The sequence below is a fragment of the Aedes aegypti genome, chromosome 3, assembly GCF_002204515.2.
Source record: "Aedes aegypti strain LVP_AGWG chromosome 3, AaegL5.0 Primary Assembly, whole genome shotgun sequence".
Lineage (NCBI taxonomy): Eukaryota > Metazoa > Arthropoda > Insecta > Diptera > Culicidae > Aedes > Aedes aegypti.
This window is the reverse complement of record NC_035109.1, coordinates 218,468,183-218,487,927: the sequence shown is the minus strand read 5'-3', so window position 1 is coordinate 218,487,927 and position 19,745 is coordinate 218,468,183. Positions and strand designations below refer to the sequence as shown.

General features: G+C 38.9%; 1 protein-coding gene across 1 annotated transcript in view; it reads right to left on the bottom strand.

Moving 5' to 3' along the window:
- Positions 1–18,982, bottom strand: part of LOC5577132 (potential E3 ubiquitin-protein ligase ariadne-1) — a 51,315-nt gene extending 32,333 nt beyond the window's left edge. Inside the window, exon 1 of the mRNA XM_021853611.1 lies at positions 18,246–18,982. Within this exon, the coding sequence (XP_021709303.1) occupies positions 18,246–18,449 (204 nt within the window). The 5' untranslated portion in view covers positions 18,450–18,982. The remainder of the gene's footprint in view (positions 1–18,245) is intronic.
- Positions 18,983–19,745: the final 763 nt, after the last annotated feature.

Below are 19,745 nucleotides of genomic sequence, written 5' to 3'. Positions count from 1 at the left end.
ATTGTTTTCACTTACCCCATTTACCCACTTGCCCCGCGGTACCTTACCCGAAGTGAAAAAAAATCGATACTCCGGATAATCGAGTCCGACCTGTAATTAACAAATTGGTGAAAGACCCTATTCTGCTATTCATAGCTTACTTATAAATCTCTAATTAGTTTACAGCCTAGTTAAATATCCTACAATATGTTTCATATATATTCCAGTCGGCTCGAAAATAATTTAAAGTGGAGCTGATAGGATTGAGAATAGCTTCATGGGATATGGTATAACATGATCAGAATCAAAATCAGCATGAGTAACTAATTGGCTACAAAGATGACTAGAGTTGGTTAAGACCGAATCAATCGTAGATGGATTTCTAGAAGAGGAAAAACACGTAGGGCTATCAGGGTATTGAATTGAGAAATATCCTGAAGAGCACCCATCAAATAAAATTCTGCCGTTGGAATTACTTTGAGAATTATTCCAAGACCGATGTTTGGCATTAAAGTCACCAATGACAAAAAATTTTGACTTATTGCGAGTCAATTTACGCAAGTCAGTTTGGAGCAAATTAACTTGCTGTCCAGAGCATTGAAAAGGCAAATAGGCAGCTATGAAAGTATATTTACCAGACTGTGTTTCAACAGAAACACCTAAAGTTTCAAAAACTTTAGTTTCAAATGATGAAAACAGTTGATGTTTTATACGCCTATGAATGATGATTGCAACTCCCCCACATGCCCCATCAAGTCGATCATTACGATAAACAAAAAAGTTAGGATATTTTTTTAGTTTGGATTCTTCTTCTTCTTCTTGGCATTAACGTCCCCACTGGGACAGAGCCGGCTTCTCATCTAAGTGTTCTTATGAGCACTTCCACAGTAATAAACTGATAGCTTTCTTTGCCAATGTTACCATTTTCGCATTCGTATATCGTGTGGCAAGTACGATGATACTCTATGCCCTGGGAAGTCAAAGAAATTTCCATTACGAAAAAATCCTGGACCGACCGGGAATCGCACCCAGACACCTTCAGCATGGCTTTGCTTTGTAGCCGCGGACTCTAACCACTCGGCTAAGGAAAGCCCCTTTGAGTTTGGATCCAGGTTTTAAATAAGTTACAGTAATAACTGCTATATGTACGTTTTATTTAAATTAAACAGCTCGTCCTTTTTACCATTCAGAGAACGAGCATTTCAATTTAAAATATTTATGTTATTATTTATTGGATCCATTAGAAAAACGTAATCCAATAACAATTTGAATAGTAAATTTTACACCAACTTGGATTGCTTCAGTCATAGTGGTGGCTTTGAACATTGCATCAATCATTAGATTCAATTGTTCAGTTAGAAAACTAAAATCAGAGGCAGACATATCACATGAAGTGGGTATTAGAGTGGTTCAAAAACTCGTTTATGTTCCACACCGCTCATTCGATTCTAGATCAAATTCTGAGTGTGCTCCCAAAATTTGAGCTCATTTGGATGAAAATTGAGACTGCACAAGCCCTTCAAAGTTTATATGGGAATTACTATGGGAAAAGCAAGCAATTCATTCAATCGGTCATAGTGTTTTCCCATGTGCTCTTGGGGATTGAAGCTACGTTGATACTGTGAGATACATTCATCAGCTACAACTTTGCCGAAGACCGTTTTTAAATCGGACGCCTCATTCCTTGCTGTGCGCTTGAACAAGACAGTTCAGTCTTTGGCAGTCGGTAGTTTTTTTTTTTTTTTGGTTTTTTCTCCCACCGCCCGAGTGGGTTTTTACCAGTGCAGTTTACTTCTGTAGTGCTATAGACCGCGCACCGTGAAGGAAGCGAACCAGATTGGCAAAGGTCAACTGGTATCGTGCCACCATTTGATTAATATTATCACCATCATCCCCCGGTGATTGGTTCCCCGCATACATCAGTGTAGCAGACCAGCAGCGGTCATCGAACGGGAACGGATAAGTATCAATTTGTATACCTACTCCACATCTATTGAATTGCTTTCGCATCTCCGAACAAACAGTGTTGAGTTCAAGGTTGTTTGTTGTTTCTCCTCTGTCTCTCTCCCGGTGCAATTTCGGCCGTATAGGGGAGTTGGGTACAAAATAGCCCACTGATTGGTTAAGTTTTTTTCTCGATTTTTTTTTTTTTTTTTTTTTTTGTTAATTTATTTTGCCTATTTAGGGGAGGTGTGTACAAAATAGTCCACTGATAGGTTATTTTTTTTTCTGCATTTTTTTTTGTTTTTTTTTATTATTATTTTTTTTGTTTTATTTTTATTATTATTTTTTTATTATTTGGTTGCGGTTGAATTCTTTTCCGCATGGACGAATCGGATGGAGGCGATACGCCTCCTAAAGATCTCGTTGCTCGAACGCGGTTTTATCAACCGTCTTCGGCTGGGCCTTGGGTTGTCTATTTCCGGCGCAAAAATAAGATTTTGAATGTGCTCTCGATCTCTAGAGAGCTGACGCGTAAATATCCTGGGACCGTTATTCACCAAGTGAAGCAATCCAAGCTGCGTGTAACTGCACCTAGTTACAAAGCAGCGAATGAGATTGCTCAGCATGAGGCTTTTACTGTGGAGTACTTTATCTACATACCCGCCAGAGAGGTCGAGGTGGAAGGGAAAATTATCGACGCGAGTCTGACATGTGAAGACATTAAGACTGGCAAAGGCATTTTTTGAGAACCGGTCCATTCCTGATGTGGCTATACTGGATTGTAAACAATTGCAATCAGTTTCCATGGAAGGAAATAAGAAAGTGTTTTCGCCGTCAGCCTCGTTTCGTGTAACTTTTCCTGGTTCCGTTCTCCCGAAATTTGTTTGCATCGATAGTGTTTTTTACCCAGTGCGCCTATACGTGCCGAAGGTATTTAATTGTACCAACTGCAAACAGCTTGGTCATAGTGCTAGCTTTTGCGACAACAAGCCCCGTTGTGGCAAATGCAACCAAGCTCACTTGGAAGATGCTTGCACACAGGAAGCTGTAAAATGCAGCTACTGTCGTGAGGATCTTCATGACTTGCAGAAGTGCCCGGCATACAAAAGGCGCATTCGAAATGAGAGTCGCTCCATTGTGAAGCGCTCCAAGAAGACATATGCGGAAATGGTAAAATCTTTAAAAAAATCCGCAGAAGAGTCTTCATCAGCCATCCCAGTTGGTAACTCTTTTCAAGAGTTGTCTTCCGATGAAGCGAACGACGACGAAACCGATGGGGGAGATTCTTCGGAGGTACACGCACCCGGTAAAAGAAAGTCTCCATCTTCTCCGGGACTGCGCCGTAAGGTATTGAAATCTTCCCTCAGAAGTTTGCCTAATCCCAAAGGAGGTGGGGCAAATTTAAAAATCCCGAAGAAACAGGTCTTTGATGCTTCCGTTCCGTGTTGCAGCAAAGATCTGCCGCCCCCGCCTCCACCGACTAAATACACTTCGAAAAGAAGCTCTAGACAAGATAGCAAGAAAAAAGCTACTGAAGTCCCTCGCTCTTCCTCGAAAACCCCCCGGGCTAAGCGAGGACTGTTAACTTTTACGGCCCTTGTGGATCGCATATGTAATGCTCTCGGAGTTTCAGACTCATTCAGAGGCATACTCGACCTTTTTCTCCCCGCAATAGAAGAGTATCTCAGGGAATTAACTATTTCGTGGCCCCTCCTTGCTTCGATCATATCTTTCGATGGCTAATTCATCAAGTGAGGTACAAGATATGATAACTGTGCTACAGTGGAACTGTCATAGTCTAAAACCTAAATTAGACACATTTAAGTTTTTGCTTCACAATTCCGATTGTGATATATTTGCACTCTGTGAAACATGGCTTTCTTCTGAAGATGATTTTAACTTCTACGATTTTAACATTATACGCCAGGATCGAGATGATAATTACGGGGGTGTGCTTTTAGGGATCAAAAAGTGCCATTCATTCTACAGAATCCCCATCCCGACTCATCCAGGCATAGAAATCGTTGCTTGCCAAATAAACGTAAAGGGTAAAGATCTTTGCGTAGCTTCTGTTTACATTCCTCCAAGAGTTTCAATAAACCGCCGTCTTCTTTGGAATGCAGTCTCCATGCTCTCATCTCCAGTTTTAATACTGGGTGATATGAACTCACATGGTACTGGATGGGGCGAATCTTATGACGATTATAGAGCGGCTATTTTCTATGACTTATGCGACGATTTCAACTTGAACATTTTGAACACAGGTGAAGCGACACGTATTTCATCCGACGGCAAAGAAAGCCGCATTGACCTATCTTTGGGTTCAAGTTCACTATCATTCGATTGCATGTGGAAGGTGATTGATGACCCCCATGGTAGTGATCACTTGCCCATAATAACCTCTATCAGAAATAATCTTGAAAGGTCAGAACAGTCAATTCAGGTTCCTTTTGACCTCACTAGGAATATCGATTGGCAAAAATTTGCATCAGCGGTAACTTTCGGTATCGAATCATTCAACACTCTCCCACCGTTGGATGAGTATCGATTCCTAACAGAATTGATTTATAAAAGTGCATTAGAATCCCAAAAACAACGAGTTCCAAGTGCATCCTTCAAAAGACGACCAGGCACGCCTGGTTGGGATGATGAATGCACTCAGTTGTATCGAGAAAAATCTAATGCCTTCAAAGCTTTTCGTAGATATGGTACCTCAGAACTTTATTTAGAGTACTCGAAGCTCGAAAAAAGACTGAAGAATCTTATTAAAGCGAAGAAGCGTAGCTATTGGCGACGTTTTATCGATGGCCTCTCACGAGAAACTTCAATGACGACGCTTTGGAGAGTGGCTCGCAACATGCGAAACCGCTCATCCTCAAATGAGAGTGACGAATACTCCAACCGATGGATATTCAACTTCGCAAAAAAGGTCTGTCCTGACTCAGTTCCAGCTCATCCGCCTTTTTGGGAAACTCCAAGAGACGATTCTTTGGACAGACCATTCACTATGCTGGAATTTTCTATGGCTCTTCTTTCATCAAACAACTCCTCTCCGGGACGCGATATGATTAAGTTCAATCTTCTTAAAAATCTCCCCGATATCGCTAAAAGACGGTTACTTGACCTGTTCAACTCATTCATGGAGCACAACATTGTTCCACCGGAATGGAGACAGGTCAAAGTAATAGCAATTCAAAAGCCTGGGAAACCAGCGTCTGATCATAATTCATACCGCCCGATCGCTATGTTATCATGTTTAAGGAAATTGTTCGAAAAAATGATCCTATCGCGACTCGACCACTGGGTCGAATCAAACAACATGCTTTCCAGTACACAATTTGGCTTTCGCAAGGGCAAAGGAACAAACGATTGTCTAGCGTTGCTTTCATCAGATATTCAACTAGCCTTTGCGGACAAGGAGCAATTGGCTTCGGTTTTCTTGGATATTAAGGGCGCTTTTGATTCAGTTTCCATAGAAATATTGTCAGAAAATTTGCACAATAGTGGACTACCTGGAATATTGAATAATTTCTTGTACAATCTGTTGTCAGAAAAACACATGAGCTTCACTCTCGGTCAACTGACAACTTCCAGAATTAGCTATATGGGCCTTCCCCAAGGCTCATGTCTGAGTCCCTTGCTTTATAATTTTTATGTTAAAGATATTGACAACTGTTTGGAAGAACCATGCACGCTAAGACAACTTGCAGATGATGCTGTGGTTTCTATGAAGGGCCCACGAGCGGAAATCTTGCAAAGACCATTGCAAAATTCCCTTGATAATCTATCCACTTGGGCTAGAAATTTAGGGATCGAGTTTGCTCCGCAAAAAACTCAACTGGTCGTATTTTCAAGGAAGCGGAACCCTGCCCAACTAAAGCTTAAGCTTTTGGGAACAGACATCGACCAGTCTTTGACTTCAAAATACCTTGGGGTCTGGTTTGATTCAAAAGGCACTTGGCGAACTCATATTAGGTATTTAACGGAAAAATGTCAACAAAGGATCAATTTTCTACGAACAATTACCGGAACATGGTGGGGTGCTCACCCGGAAGACCTCATAAAACTCTATAAAACAACCATTCTCTCTGTTCTAGAGTATGGCTCTTTCTGTTTTCTCTCAGCAGCAAACTGCCACTTGATTAAATTGGAACGAATTCAATATCGTTGTTTGCGTATCGCCTTAGGGTGTATGCACTCAACACATAATGCGAGCCTAGAGGTTCTGGCAGGGGTTTTACCGCTACAGAACCGATTCTGGGAGCTCTCGCTAAGAATACTTATTAAGTGTGGAGTGAGCAACACACTCGTCATCGAAAACTTCGAAGAATTGCTCAAACTGAACACTCAGTCAAAATTCATGAGAGTTTATCTCTACTACATGTCATCTGACATTAGCCTTCCATGTTATAACCCTCCACGTGTACGCTTCGCCAATGACAGTTCCTCTGTTGAATATGATCTGTCCATGAAACAAGCTATTCATGGAATTCCAGATCAACTTCGATGTATAACTATTCCACGTATTTTCAACGCAAAGTTCCAGCATGTTGATTCCTACAGGAGATATTTCACTGACGGGTCTCGTATAAATGGATCCACTGGTTTCGGTGTCTTCAATGAAAATTCTTCCGCCTTCCGAAAACTTCAGGAACCTTGCACGGTTTATGTTGCTGAGCTGGCAGCAATCAACTTCGCTTTGGGGATGATCTCAAACATGCCCGCAGACCACTTCTTCATCTTTTCGGATAGTCTCAGTTCAATCGAGGCACTCCGATCGATGAAACCCGTAAAGCATGCATCTTACTTTCTTACAAAAATAAGAGAGCAGATGTGTGCACTGGTCGAAAGATCATACAAGATTACCTTTGTATGGGTCCCCTCACATTGCCTAATTTATGGCAATGAGAAGGCGGACTCTCTCGCAAAGGTGGGCGCTGAGGAAGGTGAGATTTATGATAGACGAATTTCACACGATGAATTTTTTCATTTAGTACGTCAAAGTTCTCTTCGCGGTTGGCAAAGCGATTGGCTAAATGGCCAACTGGGACGGTGGTTACATTCCATAATTCCTAGAGTTTCCTTGCGAGCCTGGTGGAAAGGTTTGGACATAAGTCGAGATTTCATTCGCGTGATGTCAAGACTTATGTCCAACCATTACTCGCTAGATGCACATCTCCACAGGATTAACCTCGCGCTGAGCAATATTTGTAATAGGTGTGGTTCCGGTTATGATGACATCGATCACGTAGTTTGGCAGTGCCCGGATATGGACGCCTCCAGAGCGCAACTTTTGGATACCCTTGCGGCCCGAGGTAGACAACCCTATGTTCCAGTTAGAGATGTGTTGGGCACCCGCGATCTTATTTATATGGTCGCAATTTACGATTTTCTTCGCTCGTCTTGTATAAAAGTTTAATTCTCTTGTGTTCTCTTCCCCAGTTTTTTTTTGTGTTTTGTCCACTTTGTGTTGGATTGAGGATCCTGGCCATCCGGCAGTCGAATACCGGCAAGAAATCGCTACCAACGCCATGAAACGAGAATCAAGATGCCACGTTATACCTCCCGGATGAGCTGCTGAGAACCCTGATTCCAATCCCTACCAAGTCCTTCCTTCAAAAATTGTGACCACTAACCTCGAGCTGCCACGAGTACCCTGGCTCCATCCCATATTAATGTTGAAAAAGCCAATTAATTGTATGTAATAAAAATACAAAAAATGAATTTCGGCTCTGTAAAGCGTTAAACGCATTTGAGCCTCAAATAAACGAACTAGATAAAAAAAAAAAAAAATCGGACGCCTCAGTAATTAGTGTTGCTGTTCGACTATAACTCCAAAGTCATAAGCAGCACTGCCGTTATACGCATAATTGTCCCATGTTACTTTTCGTGCATTTTTACTTTTTGTCATCAAACAGTTTATTTTTACGTATAGTTTTAGGAAACACTTACCAAAAATTAACTTTGTTCGGAAACTCAATGAAAAGCAAGCCAAGTCAATTTGTCCCATTGTTGAATTTCCACGCATAACTGTCCCACTACTGTATTTCTACGCATAACTGTCACACTGTACAATTCGCTGCGCTGATCTCGAACAAAATAGTCAGTAGGCAGTTTTGAATTAGCTGGTGTTTGGAAAAATCGTTTTGAACACCTTTTTACGTTGGCTTTACATCCCATGTAGAACACAACCTGTTTTATGTGTTTGTGTTATCGGGATGCATTCATCATTCATGTGGACCTGACGTCAGATTTGATTGAAATTATCAATATCAACATTTTATTTCCCATCCATTTTTCAATGAATTTCAGTTGAATTTTCAGGGTCGATCACAACATTTTTCTAGTTTTTAGAACCAGGGGCATCGATTAAAAATTTACCGTAATTTCGAATTCATCACGGGGAGTACTGAAATAATCCCACTTGAAGAATCAGTAACCACTTTAATTTTGAGTCTCTGGCTTGCGACAAATCAACTTCATGATTTAGCAAACCAAGTCTAAATAAAAATAGTTCGACCGTTTTTGGATGACTTGGCCACATGCTGGGTTGTTTCGAATACCGGTTCATTGGCTGAAGTGGCCATATTATATTGGCGAATCTGAAACCTGGCTTGCGACATATCAATTTTCATGAATTTGTTAATCAAGTCTAAAGGTGGTTCAAATGTATTTGCATGACTTGACCACAATCCTACATGTTCCGAATTCCCGGTTCCCTGGGGGAAATGGCCTCTAAACCATCGGTTTTGAAACCTAGCTGGCAACATCAAACTACATAAATTCCCAAATCAAGGCTAAATAAGGGTAATTCAAAGGTTCTTGGATAACTTGATAACATGCCAGGTTGTTTTCGATACCCTGTTCTCCAGGGGAGGTGACCATTATATTGGCGGTTCTGAGACCTATCTTGCGACATATCAAACTTGATGAAGTCAAGACGAAATCAAAGTCAAGTCAAAAGAAGAATATTTTAATAGGTTTTGGGTGGCCTGGCCACAAACTGGGTTATTCCGGATAATTGGTTCTTCGGTACAACTGGCAAATATGTTGATGGTTCTAAAGCTTCATTTGCGATGTATCAAATATCATGAAATGTCAAATCGTGCGAAGATTTGTGTCGTGAATTTTGAGTTAAATATTTACTTCGCAGAATAACCTTGAATTCACAGATGAGTTCATGTCAAGCCTGCAGCTGGAAGAGTCGATATATGAATTTATAACATGTTATAAACTCTCTAACTCACTCATCCACTCTTTTTTTCACTAACTCATACATTGTCTCATAATCACACATACAGAAAATTTTGCTTTCCATCCCAAACTGTAAAAACTTTTTTTTTTTCACTTCCCCACACGTGGCTCCGTTTGGCACATGTCACTTGAGCCGTCATTAGGTGCCTTAACAAAGTCTTGAGGATATACGTCCTCTACCTTCGGTACAATCTATGCGTAAGAACGGTCATCTACAGCAGTATGCTTAGCACATAATTGATCACCACCATCAGTGGAACTGTTATGCGTAGAAATTCACCAAAACCCCCGTATTTCTAGGCATAACAGTCTCACTTTGAATTTCGTAGCTAAATTTACTTTATTCCCATAATAAAAACTCTTGACTCTAATGAACACGCTATTCTTTATACTGTTGTAAAGATTTTAATTCAATTTACCTCACACCTGGACAATACGAGGCCTAAATGTGTTTAAATCTTTAAACGCGTTTTTCTCGATTGCATATTTTGGAACATGGGACAATTATGCGTATAACGGCAGAGCATATTTGATACATATTTAACGCGCACTTAGTGAAATCGCGATGAAAAGAAAACAGTATTGGTACTAACAATGTTTTGTTACCCATCTGCAACATAGACCACCTTGTTGAATGAGACACAAATGATTCAGATAAATCATGCAGTATTTTTACCTAAATAGGATCAATTCAAAGCCTTGTTGGATTTAAATAATAAGGATTGTGCATTAGTGCGCATCGTACCTTCGTGCTGTGGGTACATGAATTCTCTCTGCTCTTGGAAGTTTTTTAAAAACTACCTAAAGCAATAAAACAGTACTTCTCAGTGCTAAACAAACAGTACTTTTCTACTATTTATCCCTTTACGATCCTTGTTTGGACCCGTGCCTTCGATTTTTCGTTGGACCCTTTGGCGAAAGCTAGTGGTAGTAATCCTTCTTGGACACCGTCTTGGGAAAAAACCTCTTTGGAGGTCACGTCTTCTATCGTTATTTTCACTAAACATGGTTGCAACTACAAACAAAAGGAAGGATGCAGGGTTGGTAAAAATCTTGAAATTCACTCTACAGTAGCCAAGCAAAGCCAATCACAGTCAGCGAAGCCAGTGAAACTCACGCCATCGCTGCTGTAAGCAAAAAGCCTTGAAAATAGCAAAACACCCGTTGCTAAGGGCAACCCAGAATTACTGTAGAAAAATGTTCTACCATGCCCACACAGTTACGGATCACTTTGGCGTTCAACATCTGATAACTCGCTTGAAACACAAACGTTGAAGTAAAACTTATTTTATTTCCCGCTGCATTTCCCGCATTTAGAGCCTTCAAAGACACTAATGATTTAGAAAATTCGTGCACCCAACATAGGCTTCTTGACGAGATTCACGTTTTTAAACTACTGTACTGGGAGAGCCACGTGATTTTCGCGAACATTCAAGCCTACTACTATTACCATTCCCAGCACTGGAAGGGTGAATCTTTGAATTCACAACTTCCTTCCAAAAAAAGTGGGATTTAAAACTGTCACTAAACGTGGCAAGAATGGAAGAAAGGTCGTTTCTCCGGAATGCGAACTTTCTTCCAAGGGTGAAATGAATAATGTTGATAATTGTATCAGTTCGATGCTCTAGACAAATTTTCCGAACACCGAATCGAAGCAGCCTCTAGCCCAGGCTCTTTGATTCAAGTGAGAAAGCAAAGAGTGCCGCCTATCGTGGTCAGTTGTTCCGAATTTGGGGGATTTAGGCAGGAGAGCTTGGACTCCATTAGGGGAATCAAGGTTTCCTTCGAAATCGCGAAGAAAAGAGACTGTCGCGTTTTGCCGGAAACTCTTAAAGATCGCGAACTTCTTCTCAAACGTCTTGAAGAGAGGAAGCAATTTTTTTTACTTATGACGATAAAACTGAACGTTCGGTCTTAAAAGGTCTCTCAAGTGACTATAAGTCACCTGAAGAGATCAAAAATGGAATAAATGATTTACTTGGATTTCCCCCAGTCCAAGTAATCATTATGAAAAAGAGAATTCAATCTGGTTTTTTTTCGGAAAGGGCTTTCCCAAGAATATTATTTAGTTCACTTTAACAAAAAAGATCTAAATAATATTAAAGCTTTAGAAAAAGCTAGACTTTTGTTCGATGTCCGTGTGACATGGGAACATTTTCAGAAACCTGGAGGAAATTACCAGAACCCCACTCAGTTCCGTCGGTGCCAAAAATGGGGTCATGGTACAAAAAATTGTCGCATGGATGCTAAATGCATGATTTGCGGAGGTTCTTCTCACGCCAAGGACGTCTGTCAAGTGAAGGATGATACCGATAAGTTCGTATGCGCCAATTGGAAGGGCAATCATAAGTCCAATTTTTAGGACTGCCCTTCGCGCACGAGAGTCGTTGAGGCTCGTGCCAGGCAGATAATATCGTTTACGGAATTTGCCTGGTAGAGTATCGAACAATGCTCATTTTTTAGTTAACGATCGCTTGATCATAAATCATACCCATCAGGAAGATCATAATCATCATACTAATTTTAATCCGTCGGATAGCCGTTCAAATCTTTTAATTTCGAATGTATCTACCCACGGAAAATTCTTTTACGACATCGTAGCAGGTTATTTGAACGCCTTCCCTATTCGTGCTATGAGTTCCCATTAGAGTGGTTCAAAAACTCGGTTTTGCTCCACACCGCTCATTCGATGCTCGATCAAATTCTGAGTGTCCACCCAAAATTTGAGCTCATTTGGATGAAAACTGAGACTGCACAAGCCCTTTAAAGTTTATATGGGAATTACTATGAGAAAAACAACCAACTCATTCAATCGGTCATAGTGTTTGCCCATGTGCTCTTGGGGATTAGAACGACATTGATACTGTGAGATACATTCATAAGCTACAACTTTGCTGAAGACCGTATTCAAATCGGACGCCTCAGTAATTAGTTATTGATTTATATCCAGTCACAAATTCTTCAGCAGTGCTCATTTAACTTCTGAACAGGCAACATTGCTGCACATGGCGCGAAAGATAGCTCGCACAAATCATGGCTACTATGTTTTACTGCATATATCCAGTGATGCCTGCAGAACAGCCCAATAATTATAGCCAAAGTTTTGCAACTCATTCAAAAATCAATAACTAATTAGTGGGGCGCCCAATTTGAAAACGGTCTTCGGCAAAGTTTTAGCTGATTATTGTATCTCACAGTATCAACATAGTTCTAATCCCCCAGAGCACATGGGCAAACACTATCACCGATTGAATGAATTGCTTGCATTTCCCATAGTAATTCCCATATAATCTTTAAAGGGCTTGTGTAGTCTCAGTTTTCATCCAAATGAGCTCAAACTTTGGGAGGACATTCAGAATTTGATCGAGAATCCAATGAGCGGTGTGGAACAAAATCAATTTTTTGAACCACTCTAGTACCCATTCTACTTGTTTTAAATCAAATGGAAAAAAAACCTGCCGCCACAGGTAACTCCTACTACGTCTCTTCGTCTACCGAAAATTATAATGGGAATTCATCAGATAACGTACCCACTTCAAGTGATATGTCTGCCTCTGATTTTAATTTTCTAACTGAACAATTGAATCTATTGATTGATGCAATATTCAAAACTACCACTATGACTGAAGCAGTCCAAGTAGGTGTAAAATTTACTATTCAAATTGTTATTGGATTACGTTTTTCTAATGGATCCAATAAATAATAATTTAAATATTTTAACTTGGAATGCTCGTTATTTGAATGGTAAAGAGGACGAGCTGTTTAATTTTCTTACAGCTAAAACGTGCATATAGCAGTTATTACTGAAACGTATTTGAAACCTGGATCCAAACTCAAAAGAGATCCTAACTTTTTTGTTTATCGTAATGATCGACTTGGTGGGGCATGTGGGGGAGTTGCAATCATCATACATAGGCGTATAAAACATCAACTGTTTTCATCATTTGAAACTAACGTTTTTGCAACTTTAGGGTTTCTGTTGAAACACAGCTTGATAAATATACTTTCATAGCTGCCTATTTGCCTTTTCAGTGCTCTGGATAACAAGTTGATTTGCTCCAAACTGACTTGCGAAAATTGACTGGCAATAAGTCAAAAAAAATTGTCATTGGTGACTTCAATGCCAAACATCGGTCATGAAATAATTCTTAAAGTAATTCTAACGGAAGAATTTTATTTGATGAGTGCTCTTCTGGATATTTCTCAATTCAATATCCTGATAGCCCTACATGTATTTCCTCTTCTAGAAAACCATCTACGATTGATTTGGTCTTAACCGACTCTAGTCATCTTTGTAGCCAATTAGTTACTCACACTGATTTGGAGTCTGATTATGTCCCTGTTACGTTTCAAATATCCCATGAAGTGATTCTCAATCCTATCAGCTCCACTTTCAATTATTTCCGAGCCGACTGGAATATACAAAAATCTATGACAAAAGAACATATCTATTATATGATGCAGTGGCGTAGAAAGAATTTTTTTCCAGGAACAGTAGGGTCGTTTAACAAGAAAAAAATTGACCGGCATACACAAAAAACACTTTTTCAAATCCCCCTTTTCTTAAATACGTTCTAAACTGCAAAACCATTTATATTGTACATTGCAATACCAAATTATCTCAGATTTATGCATAAAAATTGAAAAGCAAGAACATAAATAAAAACAAATTCCGGATAATCGAGTCTAAAATTCCGGATAACCGAGTCCCGGATAATCGAGTCCCCGGATAATCGAGTCTCCGGATAATCGAGTCCGACCTGTATAATCTTGATGTTAACATTTCTTTACAAACAAAACTTGATATTGACAATGCACTTGAAACTTTAACAAATTCCATTGTTGAAGCCAGGAGCATTGCAATTCCAAAATTTGAATCCGTAATTATAGACGATGATCTTAAACTCTTGATCCGTCTTAGAAACGTGAGGAGAAGGCAATTTCAACGCACTCGCGATCCTTGTTTTTTTGTATGGTATTCAGTTGGAGCTGCCTGACAGCTTAATTTGTCAAGGCTGAACCCTCGGTCTGGCTTTTGCCAAGTTTCCCCTCTATCAGGACCAATACTCAAACGGACGAGGCAATGGCGCCCACATGAACACTGTTTTTTATTAGTATTGTGACGGGGTAATTTTTGAAAAGTACCCATATTCCCTTGCTTCTGAGAAAAGGAAGCATTGTGAAAATCAGCAGCTTCATCAGAATTTGTTTGAAATAGTAGTGTAGTAGTGTCATTACTAATACTGTCTAGTCGCAATGGTTTTGAATAATTTGTCATTCAAGTGCTATTCTGATTACTCCAGTCTTTTACGTAAGATTAGAGTCTTAAATGTCAATTGTCGTCAAGTCTTAACAAAATTAGGCTGTTTAGTAGTAGTTCTAGTTAATTTCAGCGTCTTACTTTCCGTAGTCATTTTTATAGTGAATATTGAGGAGTAAAGTTACCTTAGGCTTCTATTACAGTCTCCTACAAGATTCACTTTTCGGTGGCAAATGCAATGCTTCACAACGCCTGCTTTCTACTTGTAGGCAGCATTTTGGGACCAATATTATACAATATTTTCACATCTAACTTACCTGAGTTACCTCAGAGATGTCAAAAATCCTTGTTTGCGGATGACACAGGCCTCTCCGCCAAAGGACGAGGTCTGCGTGTCATCTGTAGTCGATTGCAAAAAAGTTTGGATATTTTTTCTTCATACTTGCAAAAATGGAAGATTTCTCCTAATGCTTCCAAAACTCAACTAATAATATTCCCACATTAACCAAAAGCTCTTTATTTGCAACCTTCAAGTAGACATGTTGTCACGATGAGAGGAATTCCAATAAAATGGTCAGATGAAGTTAAGAATTTAACTTTGCAAACTGCAGAGAATTCAAAATAAAATTTTGAAAATGATTCTGAGGCTTCCTCCCTGGTATAGTACCAATGAGTTACATAGAATATCAAATGTTGAAACATTGGAACGAATGTCAAATAAAAAAAATAATAATTTCAGGCAAAAATCGTAACAATCTTCTATTGAAAAGATCAATGCGTTATATATTTAGGTTAAGCTAGGTTAAGTAGATTAAAAACGTGATTTTTTTCTCTTATGAGCAGGTGGAATCAACTCACTTGTAAATAATCTGAACGGCTACGGCAAATGAAATGTAATATGTTGTTAACAAAATGTTAATAAAATCTTAAATTTGTTTTACCAAATTAGGATGATAGTGTTGTCTAACACAGAACACCTAGATATAAGAAATTGATGTAGTGTTCAGAATGATAATAATAAAAAAGGGGTAATATTTTTGATCATGTGAGCATAGAAGCAATTAAATGCAAAAGCGCGGATCCAACGCGAAGCATTGACTTTTTCAAAGCATGCTTTTCAAAGTACCGTGAAGGCCCCATACTCTGCGCACTTAAGGCTTTTCAAATTTCAAACAGCTGTAATTAATTGAAATCAAAAAACAATATTCTGAAATTTTGGAAGCAAATACTTATTGATCTTATGTATAAGGAAAAACATATAAAAGCTTCACTAAGTAATGATTTTTATTGCAAATTTTTAATTTTTCTCAAGGGTGTCCGTGTTCCTAACTCTGCGCACTGATTTTTGCAATGCTCCTTGTTCTGCGCATTTAGGTTCCTAACTCTGCGCACTCGATAAATTCTTCATAACAGTTGAAGTGATTTACTAATAGCATTACTAGCATTTAAACTCCGAATTTATCTACTTTTTCTTGCTTCATACGGCTTTACGTCCCCAGTGGAGCGTGGAATGTCTCTAACACAAGTTTACTAAGTGAAGTGAATTTTGTATATAATTCAATTGAATGCCATTAAGTGCAACTCTCAAAACAATCGAAATCATCATATGATTTCCAAAACATGTAATTAACTTAGTTTTCTAAAACCTAAACCAACATACAAAAAGGGTACAAACTATGTCTTTTTTGCGTTCACCCTTGGCGTGTAAGGGAAAATAAGCTTTGACTGTTTATGTATTTTCACTAGCAAATATAAAACAAAAAATTTCTTTGGTTCGGTTCGGGTCCGGGTTTGGTATCAAATTATTGTCTCGATTCGGGTCGGATCCGGGTTTGAAGAAAATTAATAAGAACCTGGTGCTGGTTTGTTATACATATGTGAAACCCGAACATTTCTACTAAATACGAAGAATAGTTTAAGCGTAAGGGTATATCCATTCTTAATGTAGCGTTCATCACTCTATCGAAAAGTATCGCCGCTCTGTATAAGCGTGACGTAATTAATGAACGATTCCTATTGCAGATCAATAACAGCACTTTATTGGCGTTTCTATGTTGCAAATGCGATTAAACCTCGATGTCCCATTACTCGATATTGACTCATGAAACTATACAAAAAATCAAAATTATTTTATTGCATGGTTAGGGAGCATTTAAAAATTACGTCCATCGTTCACGGGAAGGTGGAGTCTATGAAAATGTGACAATGCATGCATTAGGTACTGTAATAATCGCGACAGGGAATTGCCTTTAAATATGATGGAGGTCATTTTTTAATCTTCCCTTACCATGATGGTCCCCTCAAACAATTTTCCTAAGCATTTCTATTCCATATCTCGATGGTGTCGACAAGTCGATGGTTCCCTTCAATATCGACCTCTGGAGGGTTGATTGTATGTTGAAAATAACGTTTTATAACTGCTGCGCATAGTAAGGAACATAGTTGAAAAATGGTTCCTTACTATGCGCACTTAAGAAGAATAAGAAAATGGAGAGAAAATAAGTTGCACTTTATCAGTGATGATTGCTCGATAAATAAACTATAGCCTACGTACTAAAAATCGAAAATATATTCTCTTTAATTTGCTTCAAATGACTTAAGTGATAAGGTACTCCCTTAGCATTTTTGCTAACGGGCAGTCAATTTGGAAGTTTTTCAATATTTTTAAAGCTATTTTATTTTTTTATTAAAGTAACAAATCTAAATTTGTCAAGAAAATTCTTCGTTTGCTTTTTTATTACTATTGTAGCAATATATGAAAAATAAATTTTGAACAAAAATGTAAGTATTTTACCAGATTTTGGTGAAAGTGCGCAGAGTTAGGGGCCTTCACGGTATTTGTACAGCATTGACGATCTTTGAGGCTGTTTCGTGGTATATGGTTATTTTACCAAAAACATAAAAAAAACTAATCATTTTGCTTCTTGGCGTATTTTTTTTCCAATGCGACATACCGGCGTAACTGCAATTTATTTTATTACCAAGCATTTCACGCGTACTTCATATGCCACTTGGTACTTTAATGTCGTGATAGTATTTGTGTTAATTTACAGATAAATTTATTCTAAAACAAACGTGATATTTTTGTTTGTTGAAACTTTAAAACGGAGAAAATGTTTTATTTTAAATCTTCAGTTGTTATGCCCTTATGATACTGAACGCGAGATTTGTTTGCCATCATGGACTGGAAGCTATAGATTCATAAGCTATTTCTACTTTCAGATTTTGTTCGATATTGAATTGAAAAAACTATGGAAACATTTCTACTACTGAAAACGCTTAATTCTGCGGTTGAATGAAAACACCTCGATCAAAAAGTTTTGGTAAGAGTATTAGGCACTTAATAAATACAGACCATCCCCCAAAAGACGCAAAACTTCTACGTCGTCACATAAACAAATGACGTCATAAGTTTTAGTAATTCCGCATCACACAACATACGAGTTTATGCTTTTACATAATTGTGGTCATTATATCGCCAGCTGAAACGGAGCCACGTTCATTTCATCGGATTTTAGATAGACATACTTATTTGAAATTACATTTTAAACTAGTTTGTAGGAACAATTTAATTTAAGCATGGGCTAATTCAATATTGTATTAGGCAGTCAGTCCACTTGAATGAACGAGTTTATGGGAAAACAAAACGCATCACTCGCAGGGAATAACCCAACGAACGTGTCAACACACACCCTCCTGACTCGCAATAAGGGCCTATCTATGCATTGTTGTTTGGATGAGTTCAAGGTACAAAAACAAAAAAAAAAGACATCACCCAGCCTACGAGAAAAGAAAAATCATGAATCACCTCGACAACGGTGTTGACTTCCTTGATGCAATCGACCATATGCTGTACAATTTCCTCCGTCGTCAGCACCTCAAACGGGTAGTCCTCCTCCTGCTGGCCACGGTCCCGGGGATTGTTAATGTCCACATCCATTGCAAAGTCATCGTCGCCACTGGAAACATTTCCGGAATCGTGCTCATCGAAGCTCTCGTCGTCGGAATCCATCTTTAATATTCACTCTTTTGTTGCCTTGGCCTTTGTACACACTCTGTTTTGTTTTGGGGTTATTTCCACTGAATTCCTTCCCTGGTTCCCAACTTTAAAATCTGTTCCGCAGTTTCGATAAACCTCTGTTTGAAAAATTGTTTTCACTGTTTTTATGTTCTTCCTCGGATCGAATATCGGATGTGGCTACTTGGATTCGGGAGCACTAAACTAGCACAGAAAAAAACAACAACGTCAAAGAAGACTGATGATCGTCGTGCAGGAAAATTTGGCCTTCTTTTTCTTTCCCCTCACGAAAGTGCTTCACAGTGATAAAATTTCCACTCGTCACCAGAACACGAAATTTCGGACTGGAATTTCACCACCGACGGATGCCCGAATCCGGAATCTTCGATTTGAAACCCCACGAAAGCGCACTAACTCGCGAGAAAACCTTTCCAAAATAAAAATGAAAATTTAGACGGATGAGGAAAACTTCGCAGCCTTCCTTTTTTCTCGTTCAATCGTTCGAACACCAGAAAAAAAAAACTTACACTAAACGAATCGATGCTCGGTGGTATTCGTGAGCCAGTGCACCCTTGCCCGCGTGTGTGTGAGTTTGTAGTGTTGAATAACATCGAATATTATAGCGTAACATTTAAGAAAGACCCAACTGCAAAAAGTAAACAACCTCGTTTTTTATTATTCCTGTCAATTTCTGTCAAAACCAGATTAGCCCTTTTGTACTTTTTTATTGTTTCTTTTTTTTAATATTAAGGCGTATTTTTGATTTTTTTTCTCATATAATCGTTTGAATTATGCAAATTATTGGAGAATAAATACAATTAATTACAAAAGGGCCTCATTGGTTTGGAGACTCGTTAATGTGCCGATGATGTTTGGATTCCACCGATTTCACAAATTGTTGTGTTAATCACTCAGGCAAGTGGACTATCGAAATACATAGGAATCACTTATAAAAATTATGAAACCAAACTTTGAAAAAAAAAAAAGAAAATGTACTCGCGGCAACCTGGAATCGAACCAAGGGCCTTGTGATCGTTAGGCCCGTGTGTACACCACGCGCTTATCGTTGCCTTGATGTGAGTTGATGCTTAAACGATACATAAAGCGTTCGTATTGCAATAACCGTTCCACCTTGCATTAGGCAAAATGTATGCATTTCGATAGTCTAGTTCACAGCGTGTTTGCCGTGGAATTACAAACCCTAGCATAACATTTGAAGGAACAACTGCAAAACATTAAGAAAACCGGGGTAAAAGCAGGGCTGCCACATATACAGATTTATCTGTATTA